General features: G+C 38.9%; 1 protein-coding gene across 11 annotated transcripts in view; it reads right to left on the bottom strand.

Moving 5' to 3' along the window:
• Positions 1 to 20249, bottom strand: part of Dnm3 (dynamin 3) — a 453602-nt gene that overhangs the window by 244034 nt on the left and 189319 nt on the right. For 7 of the 11 annotated variants that reach the window (XM_021227897.2, XM_021227898.2, XM_040738257.1 and 4 more), the window contains exons 13-14: positions 17400 to 17451; positions 16554 to 16583 (exon numbers count right to left, since the gene is read on the bottom strand). In XM_021227897.2, the coding sequence (XP_021083556.1) occupies positions 16554 to 16583; positions 17400 to 17451 (82 nt within the window). The remainder of the gene's footprint in view (positions 1 to 16553; positions 16584 to 17399; positions 17452 to 20249) is intronic. The other 4 variants (XM_021227901.2, XM_021227899.2, XM_005071347.4 and 1 more) reach the window with 1 other exon arrangement.

Below are 20249 nucleotides of genomic sequence, written 5' to 3'. Positions count from 1 at the left end.
GACTTTAATGCCTGATACAGACCAGCCAGGAAATTCAAATGTGATTGGAGACATTCAGAAGATAATTTACCAATGACTCCATGTGACCCAGGAAGCAATGGACAATTGTTTGTAAAAGCTTTGGGTATTTATGCCAGTCAATTTTGGTACAGGAGCTTAAAATTTTATCTTCAGAAAATGGATTTCATGCATTTTGCTAAAGATATTTGATCTTCAACTACCAAAAAAACCCATGAAAGCAGAAAGAGATGATTATAGTATATTCCATTAAAGAATCATTGCAAAAACTCAATGAGGTGATCCATGGGAGTTTGTGGGTTCAAAGCCAAGCTTTACCAGATACTATAACTGTCACCTTGGACAAGTCACCTAAGTTCTGAAAGCCTAGGTTAACCTCAGTCATAGAGCTGTTGCCAACCAGACCTTCTGGTTAGTGTGAGAATTAAAGAAAAAAATAAGCAGAAAAGTGCTTGGAGTAGGACTTTGTATAATAACTTTTTAGTGCATATTAGCTGTCACCATTATCTGTTAAAATGGGGATGATGCTGTGTGACTGTGAGGTTGTCAGAAGAATAAAGCACAGACATGCTGCCCATATGAAACAGTCACTTAATAAGCTGAAGCTATTGCTATCAGTGAGACCTTTTTTGAAATAAAATATTCTAGAGAATGGTGGGTACACACAAAAACATATGGGACAGTTCTAGTTAATGTAACCATCTAAGAAAAGAAGAGTCCACCTCTGGCATGATTGCCATGGTTAGGAAAGCAGTTGAGTAGCCATGTGGCTCTTTTCTCTCTGAATACTTACTGTACTCATAGAGTTTTGCACATATATCTTGTTTCTTGCTTACTTGCAGTTGGGTTTTTCTGGGTTCCCATCTTTCAGAGAAGCTCAGACTGAACTGGCTGAAAGCACACAAGCACTCTACAGAGGGAGCTACACCCCCAGTCCCAAGTTGATAAATTATTGATATCATGGTTCCAAGCCAGGGGTAATCCCAACACTCAGGGCTATTTGTAAATGTACAATAGACACACTGTCTTGTCATGCTGTTCAGGAATTTGTGGAGATAAATAAAGAACTTTCTGAATAAAGATGACAATAACATCTATTAGAGCTCAGATATAAGCCATCCTAATTGTTAATCAATCATAACTTAGTGTCCATAAAACACTGGAATTCACTGTATTCAGAATTGCATTTCAGAGTTACAGAAGATAAAAGTTGTGATAACATGTAGATGGGAAACTAAAATAATGACTATAGGTAAGCTGCAAATGAACTGTGTGTAAGGATTATATTGAAGAGCCAACTGTTTATTACCCTGAGTAACCATTCAAAACTAATAAGAGCTTAAGTAGACACTAGAGCGTCCCTTCTGGATATGAACATGATAGTCATTATTTTATAGATGGTTTATATATCTAACCATTTAATTCTACATGTTAAAAGTCTGGCCTCTTCTAGGTTGTCAACATTTATTAGATGTTGACTAGAGAGAGTTTTATGCTAGACACATAAAATGGTAACAACTGTCCCTAACCTAACAGAGCCCATGTGTAACTGTGGAAGATGGACATTTACAGCTAAATACATAAAAGTAGGGTGAGAAGAACACAGTTTTTGGGGGGAACATAGAGTGTGGACTGAAGCGAGTGTAGAAGTCAGAGTACTCTGAGACAAGTTATTTAAGGAGAAGGAAATAAAGAGATGCCATTTAGGTAGAAATTAAAATGATGATGCTCAGACACATAACAGACATACACTCACACACAAAATATCCCAGGAGGAAAAGATCCTAGAGCAGTGGTTCTCAACCTGTGATGTGACCCTTTAATATATTCCCCATGTTGTGCTGACCCCCAACCATAAAATTATTTTCATTGTCACTTTATAACTGCAATTTTTGCTACTGTTGTGAATGGCAATATAAATATCTGATATGCAGGGCATTTCAGTGTGACCCCTGTGGGGTTGTGCCCCACAGGTTGAGAACCACTGGCCGAGACCATTGACCAATTTGCCTGACCACCAGTGTTTTCAGAGCACAGAACCTGAAGAGAGAAGGAAACGGGCAGGAATGGGGGCTATGGATATCAGAATCTGGATTTTATCCTAAATATTAAGTGTTTTGGAACCGTTATAAGCTGAGAGGGCCATGTTCTCATTCATACACTGAAACAAAATGAGGAAAACACATCAAGTATTTCCCTTGTTTGTAATTTCAGGAACGACGTTCAGGGGAGAGTGTTGGGGCTTCTGGTTAAAGTCAGTCTTCCTTACTTGCGGATTTTAATTACCCATGTTCTTCCTGACCTCCATAATCATGGCTAATTGAAATTTGGCTCTAACTCAAGGGAATCCATGAGGAAACCTAATAAGGTATGTAGCATATGAAATTGTGATTTCTATTGGAAACTGAAGCCCCTGTAAGTAACGGGCATTTTGATTTCTGTGGGAAATGGAGAGGTCCTGGCAAATATCAGTCATCCAGAGCCGTTCTTTTGTTAATCCCCTAAACCAGTTGCAGATGTTGGCTCAAACAGCCAGGATTTTGCATATGTAATTTTAAAATTGTCTCATATTTCTAAAACTTGACTCCACATGCACCGGAAATCACAGACATGAATTATGAACCCCAGGAAGAGTAGAAGCATAAGAAATGCCAGAAGTGATAGGAGATAATATTCAGAGTGGCTGGACCGTGTGCACAGGATGAGTGAGTGATGACACAGTTCCTTCCTCCAGGACATGGACCCAGGGACCAGACTTCTGAAAATGAAAACCCACGAGTGAATGTACCAAACAAGAGGAAGTCATTTATAGATGGTTGGCTTCTCAAAAACAAGCTCTTTCTCCCTCCCCTTCCCCACTTCACAACAGGTCAATAGGAAGGCCAGAGTGCTGGAAAAGGAAAAGGTTTCTAAAGGGAGGAAAAAAGTTACTAATAACATAATTATACACTAAAAATTCCCTACTTTAATGAAGAAAGTCAATTTTTAGTAGAGTAAGGGAGGAAATAATGAAACATACTACTAACCTAATATTTTAATTCTGTTTTCATTAAAAATGCCATATCATTAGAGACTCAGAACTTAACGAATGCTATTGTCTCATAAACAAAGAATAATAAGGGGGCACTAAAAAGAACTCAAGCTGTGATGGGTTACTATCGTTATCTGTCTTGTTGAAGTTCATTTTATTTCTGTTTCTAGGCACCATTTCCAAGAGTATGCTGCATCCATCCAAGCAATCTCAGGGGTAGCAAATCTAGTAATGTGTCCATAGGGGCCATCCGTCACAGGCTCTGTATAAATAACTTCACCAGAATGGAGAACAAAACTTTCAGCCAACTACTTAGGAAACAGGGAGTTTGGTGCCGGCCCTCAAGGAACCAAGATGTGATTATGAACTCAGGGCACTCATTTCCTGAATGGGGAACATTCATTCTGGAGAGGTTAGACTAACGGAATCCCACGGGAGTAGAGACGGGTTGGATTCAGAATAAAAGAAATCTCATAGTAATTTTGAGGTTGGCCATTTCATTCCTTCATTTAACTGAAGTTCTACATATTTACATTTTGTTCAAAAGATTATCTATAAGTTAGACTTCTTTTCTAACAAACATAATTTTAAAATGTATACTGCCAGGCAAATAAAGCCACCTTGATTTTCTAGATTTAAATCTCAGAGCAGCATTAACTCCTGAGCTACTCGAACTACTCGGGGGGGGGGGGGGGGGGGGGACTCACTGCACCACACACATGACCCTCCCAAAAAACAAACTATGTGGAACCTGTTTATTGCAAATATTTGGGGGATGGTGAGGAGAGGCTTCATGAAAGGGTGGAGCTCTTAGAGTACATGGAACTCTAGACTGATCTGTGCAGCTATCGTATGGGGGGATCTACAAACTATTGTTTTCTATTAGGATTCTCATATTAGAAAACAAAATATTTAAATCTTTACAACAGTTTATACTAATGTATTTATATTTAGGTACTGGAAAAGACTCCTCAGAACTGTGACACCTGGACAGAGACTCCTCAGGACTGTGACACCCCAGTGAAGCCATGACTGGAGCCTACAAAGCTAAACAAGATGTCCTCCCTTGCCTGACTACTATGATTTTTGCATGGTCCTCCTTTTCTGTGAATGCATAGTGGAGGATTCTCTAGTTGAAATACATGAAGGACTGAACTAAAAATCCCTCCGTTGATGCTCCCAAGTTGAACACTCTGATACCGGAAAGGTGTCAAGGATGCCATTGTGCCAGATGAGGAAAATCCATGCTCCAGGGTTAGGAAGTGCAATTTGCCTCAGTCATGGTGAATTTGGGAAATATTTACAATTGGTGGATTTGATTTCAATAGGGGAAGCAATGATCAAGAATGAAAACAAGAGCTCCACTGAAAATACAAATAAGAATGCCTCAGCTTTCACTGACTTTAATTTTCACTGTCGTCATGAGCCAGTGGCCACACTCCCAAGAAACATTCTGGTATAGAACATGGATGTCATCACTAAGAACTATCCCAGGGCTCCCTTGTAGTCAACGATGCTTGATAGTTTGTCTTTCACTAATCCCTTAAATTACTATTTGAAAGGACTGGGGTCCTCTAATAATTATGAAGTTGGTATTGCTGGGAATATTCTCAGCCCATGAACTGGTGGGGAGGCTTCCAGCCGGCCAACAGCTGAAAGCTGCCTGGCTTCCATCTCCTCCCATCAGTGAGGAGCCTGAGAGCACCAGTCTGTGTACAGCAGGAGTATCTACTACTCCCTTCCCACTCAACACGCCAACCAGCCACTGTCTCCTTTAGCAAACTACAATTTGAAAACTCTTAGCCTCTAGGAAATTTTTAATACTAGTATTTTTAATACTATTATATGCATTCTTTTCTGCAAATGACAATTTTATTTCAACAGCAAAACTACTGATCTGAAATTGAATACTAAGAGGATGAATGCAATTTCTAAATGTTTGCTTTGCCACAGGGCTTAGGTGGGGGAAAATACAGATACATGGTAAAAATATTAGTAGATGAAGCTACAGAGTTTGCTCAGTATGGAAGCACATGATCACGTGACTGGAACTCAAGCATCATTTCTGGTGGAGACTATCAAGCATGGAGGGATGCCTCTATTATCATCATATACATTTTAAATCAAACCCTAACATCAAAACTAATTCTAACAGATTAAAAGCACTTTCGTTAAAAAAATCTAAAACACTTAATAAAATCCATTACTGTTTTATGTTATTCTGAAGAGAATTACATATCAAAGTAAAAACAGAGGATACAAGTACACAAAGAGTTAAAAAATTGAAAATATGTGAGAAAAGCTACAAAGAATCCTATAAATCCTACTAATATAAAATGATCTTATTCAATTTTCACACAGTAATATTAGAAAACATAATTTAAAACATTCCATTTATAATTATATTTTCAGAAAGAAATGTGAATGTACCTATATTAAGGAAAACTAGAAAATATAATCAACATATTAAACAATTATCTGATTGGAAGGAAGAACAGCATCACAACAGAACTGGCTTTATCATTGGTTAATTTATAAGCTTTACAAACACAAACACCCAGCTGCAATTTAAATAATGTTCTACTTGGAGTATGGCAAGATTTTAAACTTCAACTAAAAGATTGAGCAATTTACAAAAGAAAAAAGTATGTTTGAAAAAGAATGATAATGAAAGAAAATGGCTAACATATATTAAAATAGAGAGCTGCAATAACTAGAAAGCACATCACTATACAAAACCTACAGATGAAGGGACATAATAAACAACCTAAATAAAGAGTCCAGATTAAAGGGCTCATTCTTGTCTGAGAATGAGGCCAGAATTCTGCCTCTCTGCTGCTGTACTGCCTAGGGTAGCACTTTTGCAAAAGTCATTTACATGACTCATAAAAACAAAAAGAAAAAAAAGATGGTCCTGCTTCAAGGGTTGCTGATAAACTGTACATGTTGATATAAAAAGCATACTTCAGGCAAAGGCTAGCCAAAGACAAAGTGTTTGAGAAATATGAGTTAGAGTTAGGTGTGGTGGCAAAACTGTAATCCCAGCGCTCAAGAGGTTTAGGCAAAGGATTGGGAACCCAACAGCAGCCTGGGCTACACTATAAATTCCAGGCCAGTGTGTGTTCTGATCATTACACTATCACGGATGAAATTATTATATGAAGAAGAGTATCGCAAACCAGTGGTAATAGTAGAGATCATTCATATAATTACATGTGTACATTTACTTAGAAAAAAGTAATAAACAGCAGTAGAAACTGAGTCAGATACAACAACCATATCCCTTTTATGACAGCCTCTTAGAGATAAAGTCATTGATCATGTCTCTTGGGCAAAAGAGGAAACAGAAAAAGAATGATGCTAGATGACACCTGTGGCTGGTGAGGGGCAGAGCCACATGCTGAAGCCTGGCAGTCAGGATGCAGAATCCATGCACACATTCTGTTCTGTGCGCTGTGTCTTACTTTGCACCATGTGTTGTGATGAACCCTTCCTAAGTGGACTACAGAGGCAGATAGATGCCAAGAATGACTTCATCAACTTGGGGGTGGGGAAGAATAAGATCAAAATATTTTTAAAGTTAAAAATTGTTTTAAATAATGAAAATATTTTTAAATGCTATAAGCATACAGGTGAATAATTTATTGTTCTTGAGGTGGAAGCCTTCTTCCTAAAGATAAATACCATGGAAGAGTTGAGGGGAAAGGAGCAATACAAAACTAGATTCCAAAGGAGTGGCATAGAGGCACCCAGCGCATGGGAAGTGTGAGGGAAGTAAGGAATGGTTCAGTGACACAAGAGTGGGGCAGACAGGAGATATAGCTTCAAATTTTCTATAGCGTAAGAGGATAGGGATGATTGAAATCAAGTACTTCAACACAGTATTTCTGAATGCTTTCAACACAAAGGAATGATGACTCTAAGAAAGCATGTGTACCAATTACACAAATCCAATTATTGTGCACTATTGTTTGAAATTCTGGTTGTACCTCACTGATACTTTACTATGCAAGGAATGCAAATATTACATCTATTATAAATTTTAAAAAGAAAAATAGCAGATATCACTCTAACTTTAAAAACTTTACCAAAACATTATAAAAGTTAAAAACATACAAGCCAATAAAGGAAAATTGTTAATAAGTCTAATAAAAGAGCAATATGAAAGGTCAAGATAGAATATAAAACTTAAGTTATGAAATAAAATTATTAATTTCAGGGAGCATAAGGAAAGACAAGAATGCTTCATACAGAAGAGAATACTCATTGTCAGTAAAGGTGAAAAACTTCTCACAGCTTCAGGGGACAGAAGCATGTGATCCAGCCAAAAAATGGTTTCCATACACCTAAGTACAAATGCAGAAAACTACTATGGAAAACATCAAAAGCAAGACAAAGTATATATATATATATATATATATATATATATACACATATATATATGTATATATATATTTAAATTGTCTTAGCGAAATTAACACCTTTTATTTTTTACAACAATTTAAAAAGTTAAAGAGGCAGAAAATTCTTTCACTCTTTGTAAACACATAAAGAAAAATACCCAAATTATCTTTTAAAAAAACTTAGAAGTCAAAACAAAAATGGCACACGGTGCCCCTCAAAAAGACAAAGGACAGACACACCAGACATGTTAAAAACCAGAGATCCAAACACAAAAATGAAAAGCTGCTCCATAGCAAACAGTGAAACACAAGTTGAAACAGCAATGTATTATTCTTCCCCATTGGACTGTCAAAACTTATATAAAGTATACTTATTCAGAGTTGGGGGCTAGATCTTTGTATGTCATTTTTGTTCTATTGACTGGTGCAGTAGTTTTGGAATAGTAGCCACCATGCAATAGCAACAGTGCCAAAACCTACTTTATGGTCGTGAGGATGGAAGTACAACTGTCCAAACACAAGGAGGACCAGAAAGTGGCCCACAGGCATTTCTGATGGGTGGATGTGAAAGCAGTAAGGGATGGGTAGTGTAAGGTGAGCAAGGCATTGGCTTGGACCAACTAGAAAGATATAAGCAGGAGCAGGGAGCTTCTCCGCCATGCCCCTGGCTGAGTTGGCATAAAACAGAAGCTTCTCTGAGATCTGGAGTCAAGGTTAAACAAGTTGTCATTAAAACAAGGATTCACTACTTGGGGATCAAACAATGGTTAGAATTCCAGTGTCCATAAACACTCAATGGATCACAAACAGGAAGATCTTAAGAAGCCACCATTGATCCAGAAAATGTTTGGGTCTGAATGAAAATCACTAGTAATAAAATGACTTCTTCAGTGAGAGATGATTAAAAATTTTAAATGTTATCTAAGTTCCAGGAAATGTTTGAACAATCCAGGCCTTTAGCTCACTAGGAATCAAACATACCTTACTTAGGAATCAAACACACCTCACCTGTAGATGAAAAAACCAAGAGGCCATGAAATAAGGGGAGGAAAAAGAGGAACAGGGAGGGATGCTTAGCAACTGAGATGCAGCCTGCAGATAGCAAGGAGATGTTTGGCTTAACCTGATGCTCTTCCCCCAGGTGAAGCTGGACCAGACCTCTACTGTTTAAAGGGAAACTGCAGCCCGGGGGTAGGCTAGATTCTGCCTGCTCAAGTTTTCAAGATGATCTGGATAGATAGGATGCTTGTTTATTTATTTGTGGCCTGTAAGTCCCCAATTAAGACATAAGTTGAAGCTGGGCAGTGGTAGTGTACACCTTTAATCCCAGCACTCAGGGAGGCAGAAGCAGGTGGATCTCTTGGGTTTGAGGCCAGTTTGCTCTACATAAAGAGTTCCAGGACAGCCAGAAATACACAGAGAAACCCTGTCTTGAAAAACAACAACAGCAAAGATATAAGTTAACTCTAAAAGTATAGTAAGCATATGTTTGTCTCCTTTGCAGAAACACACTATCAGCAAGTCATGCTCCAAACAAAATTTTGAGTTTAAAAGATACAAACCCACACAATGTGTGGTCTCATGGTTTCCATTTTCTGTCTGTCTGACTTTCTTTCTTTCTTTCTTTCTTTCTTTCTTTCTTTCTTTCTTTCTTTCTTCCTTCCTTCCTTCCTTCCTTCCTTCCTTCCTTCCTTCCTTCCTTCCTTGCTTTTTGAGACAGGGTTTCTCTGTGTAGCTTTGGAGCCTGTCCTGGCACTCTCTCTGTAACCCAGGCTGGCCTTGAACTCACAGAGATCCATCTGTCTCTGCCTCCCAAGTGCTGGATATAAAGGTGTGAGCCACCACCACCCAGCTCATCTTCTATTCTTAATAAAGTAATTATTTTCTTATCTTATAAGGTATTGCCTGACCCCTTTGGAATTATTTATAGAATTTAGGGATAAAGATTGACTTATATATCCTTTAAATTCACTGTGTTTAGGAACTAGGGGTATTACTATAAGAAAAGTATTAGAAACAAAAGTAACAGCAAATGAATATAAATGGCGATACACATTGGCTGGAATTGTGAAACGCAATTCTTGATGTCATTTATAACTATTGGAAGCAGTGGGAGACTGTGAGTAATGGAAGGCTATAATCTCTTGTTCCTGCATGTCCATTGCTGTTCTACTCACAAAATCCAGGGAATGGAAATACCCTAGATGTCCATTAACTGAGGAATAGAAAAGTGGGGGCTGGATCTGGGAGGAGTTGAGGGAAGGAGTAATATTATCTAAATGTATTATAAGAAATTCTCAAAATATTAAAGTATGATTTGAAAAATAGCAATATGTTATTTCATGTCTTCATGGTTAACATAGTATCTTACTTCAATTATATTATTTATATTTAATTGTAAGTAATTTAATATCTTACTTCTGTACCATTAATAAAGTTTATATGTCCTTTCATGTAAATTCCTAAAGATAGACATTAAACAAAAATATTAAATTTCTTTTCTTTGGAGGAGTGGATTTTTTTAAGACAGGGTTTCTCTGAGTAGTCCTAGCTGTCCTAGAACTCATTTTGTAGACCAGACCATGCTGATGTTGAACTCAGAGATCTGCCTGCCTCTCTGCCTCCTGAGTGCTGATATTAAAATTTCTTTTTTAAAAGGGTAAGCCTATAATCAGATGACCCATATCTGAATCCTACAGACATCATAAATAATATGTTTGACCCAGCATGGAACTGTCTCAACATGCCTCAACTTCCTTCCCATTAATGAAGTGACAGGGGCACCTACCTGGGGGAGGGGATTAACAAGCTAATACACACACACACACACACACACACACACACACACACACACAAACACACACCCTACTCCTAGGTTTGCTACCTACTAGCATCTTGTTTAATATGTACAGAAACCTGCTATTCATTGCAGAGCAGAAAACAGTAAGTTTAAACAATGTGCCTTCACATTTTCATAACTGAAGATTGACCAAAATGTTGCTTCTCAATCTTCTACTGGCCAATAGTATTACTCTTAAAGGAAAGGGGACACAGGGGTAGAATTCCTATAATAGTTTGGAAAAAATCATTATTTACTCAATAAGCCATGGATTTTAATAAGGAGGGACTATCCACTGTTATGACTTTAAAGAAGGTAACTTGTGCAAGAAATCCCTATTCCAAATGGAATTGTTCAAATGACAACACTCAGCAAGCCCCTCTCATCATCCGGTGTACTTCCTGGAGTGACTGCACTCGCTTCTTAAACCGCAGGTCTGAGTTTCAAGTGAGAAGGCCCACTTCCAGACCCTGTGACCAGGTGAGGAGCCAACCATGTCCTCACATATCCAGGCTTAGGCCAATAAGTCTGTCTTGTTACCTAGCCCCAGAAGGTGGTTGCACATGAGCACATGACTCAGAAGTAAGCCAGAGTAAAACTCCAGAGGGTTTTCTGAAAATCCTGGGTTCTTTTATTCCTGCTGTTGGGTAGGGAATACCTTGAGTGAGAATTGCTGTCACATTGGAGCCAAACAGCAAAATAATGGAGCCAAAAAATATGGAAAGGAGCCAGCCTGGCCCATGAGTTAAACAATCTACAATTCTACTATCCCTTTATTTCAATTACGTACATTAATAAACTCATTTTTCCAGAGTCTTCTAAGTTGAGTTTCCTGAATTTACAGCTGAAAGAACCCGAACTGATATAAATATTGGTACCAGGAAATCAGCTAAGGGTCAGGTTAAAATGAGGAGAAGGCTGCAGGAACACTCCATCTTAAGTTAGGGAGCTGGCAATCATTTGGTTGGAGCAGTAATGAGCACACTGATATAAAATACATAAGCAATAACCATGAGTCCACACGGGCACCTGCTTTCCTGCTACCTCAGGCAGATATCTTTGCATTCGCAGTTGAGGTGAGTGCAGTCTGGGGCCTAGGGGCACAGCACATCAGGTACTTTTCTGCCCTCCACTAGGGAGGCTAAGGTATGAATTATTAGTCATTTACATGTCAACCATTCATCTTTCCCCCTAACACATTAAAGTCAAGAAAAATCACATCCCCATTTCCTTTTAGCAACCCATATCTTAAGACAAACAAGTCTCCATGCCTATCTCTAGCAGTCACAAGGGTTCCCTCTCCAGTGCCTGCACCCTTTTCTTCAGGTAACAGCCACAGACCTTCAAGTGACATCCAAAGACATCATCCGTCCAGTAACTTCAGTCCCACACCTCACTGCTGCTTCCCTTTAATCCTAGAACATATTTTCTCTGACTTCAGTAAAACCTCCAGTATTCCAGCTAATTGATTTCCTTTCAACTTTCTGTCAAATTATCTGTTTTTTCCCCATTTTCCTCAGCACAGATTCAGTTATACCTTCCTGCTTCCCTTGTCACTTGGTGAACCCAAATGATGGTGCCCTGGTCAGTAGAATATGAAGCGACAATGTCACTAATACTTCCTTCACTTGGACTTCTATTTCTTTCCCATTTGATGGAAGAAATGAGAAGACTCTCAAATCTGGCCATGTTATAGTTTCAATATGAAATGTCCCTTGGGACCTCTACGGTCAAGGCCTAATTGCCAGCTGATTAGCATTTGGGAAACCACTGAACCATGAGAATTCTGACTTAGATGACAGATTCATATGTAACAAAGGATTCATGATCTGATATCCTCAGCAGGTAACTGGATGTGTATGCTTGGTGCTCTAGGAATGGTGTATCTTCTACCTGACCTTTCCTCAGTCTCAGCTTCCTGACTGCCAAAAGGTGAGCAACTCAGCTTTACTATGTTTCACTGTGATGTTCTCCTTTGGGACAGTGGAAAACAATGAAGCCAGCAAAGCATGGGCTGAAACCATGAGTCAAAGTCATACTTGCTTCCTTAAGCTGTTTCTCTTGAGCATCTTGTCACAATGACAAATGTCTTCATCTTGAGAGTAAGACAGCCAACTTCCCGACTCATTGGGGCAGACAGGGTACATGAAGCTTTAATTGTAATACACCACCAAGATTCTGAGGTTGTTGGCTGTTTGGTTAATGTCTCCTGTTTTATACACAGTTCAAAGCCACTCACAGTAAGCAGTGCACTGCCACAAGTTCTCTCTCTGCAAACCTGCAACACAATTTTTCTCTTGACCTTCTATGCTGACTCTGGAGAAATCTCAGCTCATAACAGCTCAGCTTTATGTCAGCTTACAACTGTAGACTAGAAGAGCAATCCTTACAACCAGTAGGGCTGCTGATATCACCAGGTCTCAGACAATGCCTAGCACTGCCTACCATCTGACAAGTCTCCTGGGCTTCCTGTGATCCCTCAAACAGCCACTACCATCAACTCTTCTTCCTTGGAATGTTCCCCGCATGACAGGAACTAGATTACAGTGATTGCCAGGCGCCTAGTTGAAGACAGTGAATACAGAGTGGTCTTTGTTGCTTTCTCATCAATGTTGTCTTCCATTCTGCTCCTCTCCAGGATGCCCAAGCTTTCTTACCACCTCTTGATCTTTTTTTTTTCAGTTCCCATGTGTTCCAATCCTTTCTCCTTCATCCTTTGAACACTATATTCATTTCTATGTTGTCACCCTTTTCAGCTAGTTTCATCACTCCCATGACTTTGATATCTACTTTATATACTGACAACCATAAAACATACCCCTCCGTTCTACATGACTTCTGAACCCCAAGCCATAACAACATCTCCAATAGGCACAGACAACCCCTAACATCACTAATGTGCTCCTTTTCTTGCCTTCCTTTTGTTAGTGGATCCCTCAGCCATAAGCCTAGAAGGGCAACTCAGCCCTCTAGGTACTATTCATCACCACTCCTAAAACTGGCTTGAATATTTTCCTTCCTCTATATGCTTCCTTATCCCAATATTTCATTTTTAACAAGTTACTTCAAAAAACACCATTAATTCCTGGATCCATACTTACACTTACAAACCAATCTCTAGACTTCCCTGATGTAAAAATCAGTTGGTATCCCTTCTCTACTGTAAGGCTACCAGCGGCTCTCCTATACCTTTGAAGAAGGCCTCTGTCTCTTCTCAGAAGAGACACACCCACCCAGTCCCCCACTGATGTGCTTGTTCTCTCTGGATTCCCATGTTGTGAATCTAAATCTAACCTTCTGAGTTCCTTTACTGAGCCCAAATCAAGTCTGGGAGCAATGGAGTCTCACGTCCTCTTCCTGGCACACAACACAGTTCATCCCAGTGCTTGTGAAAGTCTTCCTGTTTAATCAAATTCTTAAATTTATCAGCATCTCCACTAATTCAGAAATATCCATAATTTCTTATCCAAAATGCCCAACTGGTCTCCTCTTTCCATCTTGCCTCCCGTTCACAGTCTCCCTCCATTCCACAAGCAGCAGGATGCTTCCAAAATGTTCAAGTCACTGTGATTAAAAACTATCAGCAAAAAACAGGATTTTGATGGAACTCTGATCCTCATAACAGCAGACAAAATGTCATAAGAAAAATCTGAACAATAAAATAGACAGTGTGAGACTCTGAGGGGGGGGAATCAGAAATACAGGACAGGACAAAGCTAACCTCTTACAAAAGTAGTATTTCAGTAAGATTTGAGTGTGTAGAAGTATCCAGAATTTAGTAGACTTTGTACTCTTACTTACCAACATCCCCAGCTGTACATCTTACTGCTCTAAACACTGCCACAGGTTTTAGCACATTTAGATTTTAAATACATGTCTGATGAGTGCAGAGATGGCTGAAGCTTCCATTTAAATTATGCAAAAGTCCAACTTTAAACAAATTGCGTGATTATAATTTTTGTGTTCCATGTTGGCATCGATCTGTAGGTCTACTAAAATTTCAAGGCAGATAAAAATGAGTAGGGTAGGATTGATCCTGTGTTGCTTGTGTTGTGTAGTTTTTACAAAATTTGCCTCATAGCCTGGAACCCCGAGAGGACAGTAGAGTGGAGGGATAACGTGAGAGACACTGTTTCAGCTTTATCACACATGCAACAGCAGTTGGAAGGGTGGGATCTGAGGTTCCTCGCTCTGTACCTTTTCATAGGCAAAACTATTTGTATACAAATCCAAACAGACATAAAATACCGAGATTCATAAATAAAGCAACTTTAAGGTGTGATAGTGTACCTCTGCTAAGCAGGCAAACTGTAAAAGATCCTCTTGAATATACCCCTTTGTGTTATAAATGGTTGGATTTGGTTCTGGAAAATTATTGAGATTCATAAGCTAATAGTTGCAAATTGAGATTATACTTTTAATTTACAGAAAAATCTGACTTAAAAAGAGGAATTCCTACTTTCATTTAGCCTGCCTGCTGTATTTATTAACTTGTTTCACTGCATAAAGAGGCTATGCTGGATGACAGGGCACTACCTCTCATTCCACAAGAACGTTGGGTCATGCATGACACCATATATGTATTGTTTTTCTAAAGTTTTAGAAATAAAATAATTCTGGCTTTCAAGACTAAAGTAGCCCCAAGAGTTTGGAGTACTATTTTCCAACATGCACCTAATTCTGTTATGTTAGGTTACAACACCTCTATAGTGTGTGGGATTTGATGTTCTCGGCAAAAGTGAAATCACTGAAACACAGCTATGATCTTAGCATTTACAGAGTCTTTAATTGAGAGCAATTCCAAGTTTCCTCTCAAATCCAATATAAACTAGGTGTCTGTGCCATCACATTATTGCATTTCCTAGCTGTAGCTTCTGATCTGTGGAAACTTTTTTTAGACAGGGTTTCTTTGTGTACCCCAGGCTGTCCTGAAACTTAATATGGAGACCAGGCTGTCTTTTGCCTCCAAAGTCTTGGGATTAAAGGCATGACCCACCACCAACTGGGTAAGAAACTTTTATAGGTAGGTAAACCCATGCCATACTAAGCCACAATCTAGACATTGTGGACATTGGAATAATTTGTTGTAACTTCTAATTTTCCAAACACTTTATTATCCTCTTTTTATAACTTCTATAATTTTCTCATACTTTATACATTTTGTCTAAAAGTCCCAAGGAGCATGTGCCTTCTGAGAGCCAGGATTGTACTTTTTCTAGGCTATGAGTGTATCCTGCACTTGGCTGTGGAATCATCCTTATGCACATTATTTCTGACTGTCACAATCACCCTGTAAGATTCACTTTTTGATTCATCCTGTATCCCAGTTGAAATGCAGCTCACTGTGTAGCTCAGGCTGGCCTTGAACTTGTGACAATCCTCTTGTCTCATCCTCCTGTAAGCCTCCCCACATAGTTTTACTGAGATGTATTCTATTCTTCCCAATGCACATCTGAGTTAACATGGGATCATGTTGGAAAACGTCCCATGGCTACTAAGGGGGCATAATTAAAGTTGAATACATAGATCCAAAGTTTGTGTTTTCCTAAGGGGCAAATAACTGACCCATGTGCCAGTCTCATTCTTGACCTGTGCAGTTGGGAGGACAAACCTGTTTCCTTCGCAGTACAAATGAGGCACAGTTTCTTCTAAATCCTTCTGGAATCATTTGATCATACCGTTACATTTCTGTAGAATGTAGAAAGGCTATCTAATATTAAAAGATTCAATTCTGCAGCCATATTCAAAAACAATGTAATTTTGCTTTGGCGTTTCTATTCTTAAAAATTACAATTCATTGGTATTGGGTAAGCTTACAGATAAATATAGTAACGTGTCCACCCACCTTTTAGAAGCATCTTGTACATTTATTGAAAACATTATTATACAGGGAAAGAGAAGGGCTTATGTCTCAGAACAATAAAGCGGGAAAGGATAGAGGGGAAGACTGTTAATGATTTTAATGATTTTAAGGCCCATTAAAATTAGAGAAATATCAAAGCACCCACCAAGTTAAGGGTTTATTATTACAGCGAGTAGGGTTTACTAGTTCATACCTTTCGATCACAGCAAGTATTAGCAGTGAAGGATAACCCTCCGAAGAGGAGTTTTATTTCAGTGATAGGAGGTTAAGAACAAGACAACCTAAATTTAAAAAAAATTAGTAGCAAGCGCTAGTTGAGTTAATCAGTTAAAGACAAACTGTGCCCTTGGGAAGCTAAATAAAAAAGCGACAGTAAAGCTTACAGAACTTAGCTCGTACAATTTGCCTTGAAGGCGGAAGATTGGTTCCCTGAAATAGCAAAGAATTATATGCTTTAGTTCAGAAAAAAAGTTTTAAGATAAAGTCTGTTATTACCTCTTCTCCTTTCAAAACAATGGGAAAAAAGTCATCTAGAGCAGAGGTTTTAATTTGTTCAATAATTGTACCTCTGTGTTTAAAAAAAAGCTTTTAAAAAATCATCATTGTTTTGACTTGAAAAGAAATAACAATGCAAATATTCATTATCACATAAAACATAGAAGAAACAGCAAACTGCCGGAGTTAATACAATCTCTGCAGAGCTATTAGTCAGACAGCAGGTCAGCCCCAAGATTCAAAAAATTCAAGTGATCAGATAGCCTTAGCAATTAACATGGTCATCAACCAATAGAAATTTGGCATGGCAGAGGTTAAATCCAACACTGCCTTCTTTCTGAGCTGTCCCTTCACTGTTACCAAGCTGTGCAAATGTGTGAACTAGCCAGCTGCACCCAGAAGCCCATGCAACTACTCACCATATTTTTAAACTTGAACTGCCTCGGATTCAGTGTTAGGTTAAGTTCGGTGGTAACAGAAGCAAGCAAAAGAGGACACAAAGAGTCTAATACAAAATGCACAGCAAGTAGCAGGACTTACTTAAGGTGAGGCGGTAGGGTTAACTGCAAAAATAGCCAAAACAAAGTGCAAAGTTTGCTCCCAAAACTTGAAAAGCAAAAATAAAACAGAAAGCTGCATCTTAAGCAAAAACTCCAGATGATTAATTGGCATTTAAAAACTTGTCAGTTAAGCAGTCTGGTCCCAGTGCTTTGGAGCATGCACACACTGGGTTTCTTGCATGGTTCCTACCTGATTTCCAATTGTGCTTTTCTTGTGAACCTGACTGCTCCTCTGCTGAGCACTGGGAAAAGCAAAGGAGAGCAGCGCTGAAGAAATGCAACAAGTGTTTTTCTGGACACACAACAGACACAAAAATACATTACACACTTTAAAACCCCAGGCAGAAGTAATAGCAACAACCCAGGTCCATCTAATTCTGGAAGATCAAACAACCCAGTGGGATTTCTCACAGCTATTAGCAAGCAGCAACAAAAACTATAACTCCACATGGAAAAAAATAACCCTATATTAATAACAATGGGTAGATGTGTTGGTGGGGGGGTGGACTTCCCATAGTATGCAAAATAATGGGAATGGGTATCAAATTAACACTTATGGAATATCTACTATTTTCTGTGAGACATGCATTATTTTTCTGTTCGGTACCCTCTACTTCCATCAGCACTGTTCTACTCAAAAGTCAAAGCCAAAGTCATTGCTACAGATTTCCAGGTCTTACTCAACTTATGCCCACTCTCTGCCACTTCAATACATATCCTCTTCCCTTCAACTCACTCACTGGTGAAGGCCCATCCCTGTGGCCTCTGCCAGAGTCACCCAGAATAGCCCTACGTGAGAGGCTTCATGCTAGCTTACTGCTCTAAAGATAGTTCCCCTATACTTCTGCAATGCTCCTAATGTCTCTCCCAGTGTTAGCCCAAACTGTTTTTCAGTGAGACCTAAGTTGACCACTATTTTAAAGTGGGTCCATGCTTTCCTACAGGGCCCCCCACTCCCATGACCTCCTCTCTTTCTCATGGTGACCTTTACCTTCCAACCTGCTGTAGTTTGCTTTGTGTCTGTTTATCCGCACATACCCTTCTACGTCATGCTGGAAGCACCCTGCGAGTGAGGTTTTATGTCTGCTTTGCTTAATGCTCTATCCCCAGGGCTTATGGAGGACCTGTCTCAAACTTGGCAGCAGAAGGTATCTATTGAATGAAAAGTCCCATGAGGCCGGCGCCATCATACTCCCCACTTCAGTGAGCCAGAGGAAGGGTAAAATTCAGTTATCACTCTTAACAACTTAGCCCCAGAGCCTACAATAGTAAGTATAATGCTATTCTAGCTCTCAGAAGAATGAAGGCTTCTTGGTGGATCTATAGATCTATCATAAGAAAACACAACTCATCTTGGGTATTCTGGCAAGACTAGCAATGCTGTACTCTTTGTTAGTTCATCTAAAGTTTATAGTAGCTGTTTCAGAGAACAGTGGAATGGTCTGAAAAGAAAGAAGTAGACTAAAGCCATAAGCTGTCTGCTTAAAGTGATTGGATGTTATGGTTTGGTTGCAAGATAGAAATCAAACTCCCACTTAGAACAGTTGTTCAGAACAGCAGCTTTTTGTAATCTCCCCTGATGTATTTAAGCTGCTTGCCTCCACTCAAACCCATAAAAACAACACAGGCACTCAGCTGAGACTGGGCAGCGAAAGGTGACACTACATTTTTGGTCACTAGAGATATTTTGTGTGAATTTTTGTTTTTCATTACTAATTTACTAATTTCAGTTTCTTTACCTTTGGCTTAGTTTTATAATTTTTAGCTAAATGTCCAATTCCCTTCATTTCTTTTCAACCATCCCTTTGAGGAACTTCAGCCGAGTTCTCAGGGTTTTGTAAGCAAGAATGTAAAAGAGGGCTTGATTTTGTCTGTTACCAGGATCACATGCACCCACACTGCCCTCTGGCTGCCCATCAAGCCTGGCACACTGGGTATCTCAAATACTACACCCTCTGAGCTTCAGTTTCTCCCTCCTACATTGTCTCTTCAAAGTCACCTTCCCAGAACTCCCCCAGGTTTGTCCATATTCTAGGAATAAACAGGAAAATGTCTACTGAAATGTGAGTGTGCCTTGGTTGTAGCTGTCTTCCAATATACAATTTTGTTTTAAGGGGACATGTCTTTAACAAACCTCTAATCAGTGTAATCGCTTTGAAACTACAGCAGACCCAGGAGTGAGCATTTTTTATAAATTCATGTGGACTTTATGTTATGTATAGATTCCCTTAAAATAACACGGAAAAAGAGTAGAACCCAACTTTGGGCAGAGCTTGACCCTGCTGGACCACAGTTTCTCAGTGCCAAAGTTTGAGGGGGTGTGAATTGTCAGGGATGTGGGTGACTTTGACCGAGGAGGAAGGTGGACTGAAGGAGTTGTTTCTTAGGTTCAGGTTTTTGTCTGGGTGGTAAGTTTTGGTTTCCATTTGGGGTTTTCTGCTGTGCTGGAGATGGAACTGAAGACCTCCTGTGTGCTAGGCAAAGACACTTCCACTGACATACATACACAGCCTTTTTAGACTCTTTCTAGCTCCACACTTCTTGAGATGCAGCATTTCTCTCAGAGATTGGTAGTAATATTAGATAAAGAGCATTTCCACAAACAGGGTTTTTGTAGGGAACGATGCATGTTTCTTATCTACCACTTACATAGTCACATGGAAAAAACATATTTATTTTATGACTCAATCTAAAATACTACACTTAGAATAAACACTATCATTACTTTGTACCTAATGAATAACTTTTTTTTCAGCAACTGCACCATAAACTCAAGCATATGGCTGGTAATTATGTACTTAGGGTGACACAGTTGTTCCAAAGGTAATAAAAAGCAAGCTATTTAATTAAAATACACCCATTATCATAACTCTTGGTAACTTAATTAATGAATTATTTAAGAATGTGTTCATGATAAAACATGGGAGGCATTTGAGTTCATTTGAATTCTTGGATATATTCTCGGATATGGATTCTTAACTGTTATCTTAGCTAATTATAAAATATGCTCATATATAGTATTTTAATTTGATATAAATAA

The sequence above is a fragment of the Mesocricetus auratus genome, unplaced genomic scaffold (genome assembly GCF_017639785.1).
Source record: "Mesocricetus auratus isolate SY011 unplaced genomic scaffold, BCM_Maur_2.0 Super-Scaffold_100676, whole genome shotgun sequence".
Lineage (NCBI taxonomy): Eukaryota > Metazoa > Chordata > Mammalia > Rodentia > Cricetidae > Mesocricetus > Mesocricetus auratus.
Note: the sequence above shows the minus strand (reverse complement) of the source record. Positions and strands in the feature narration are given on the sequence as shown.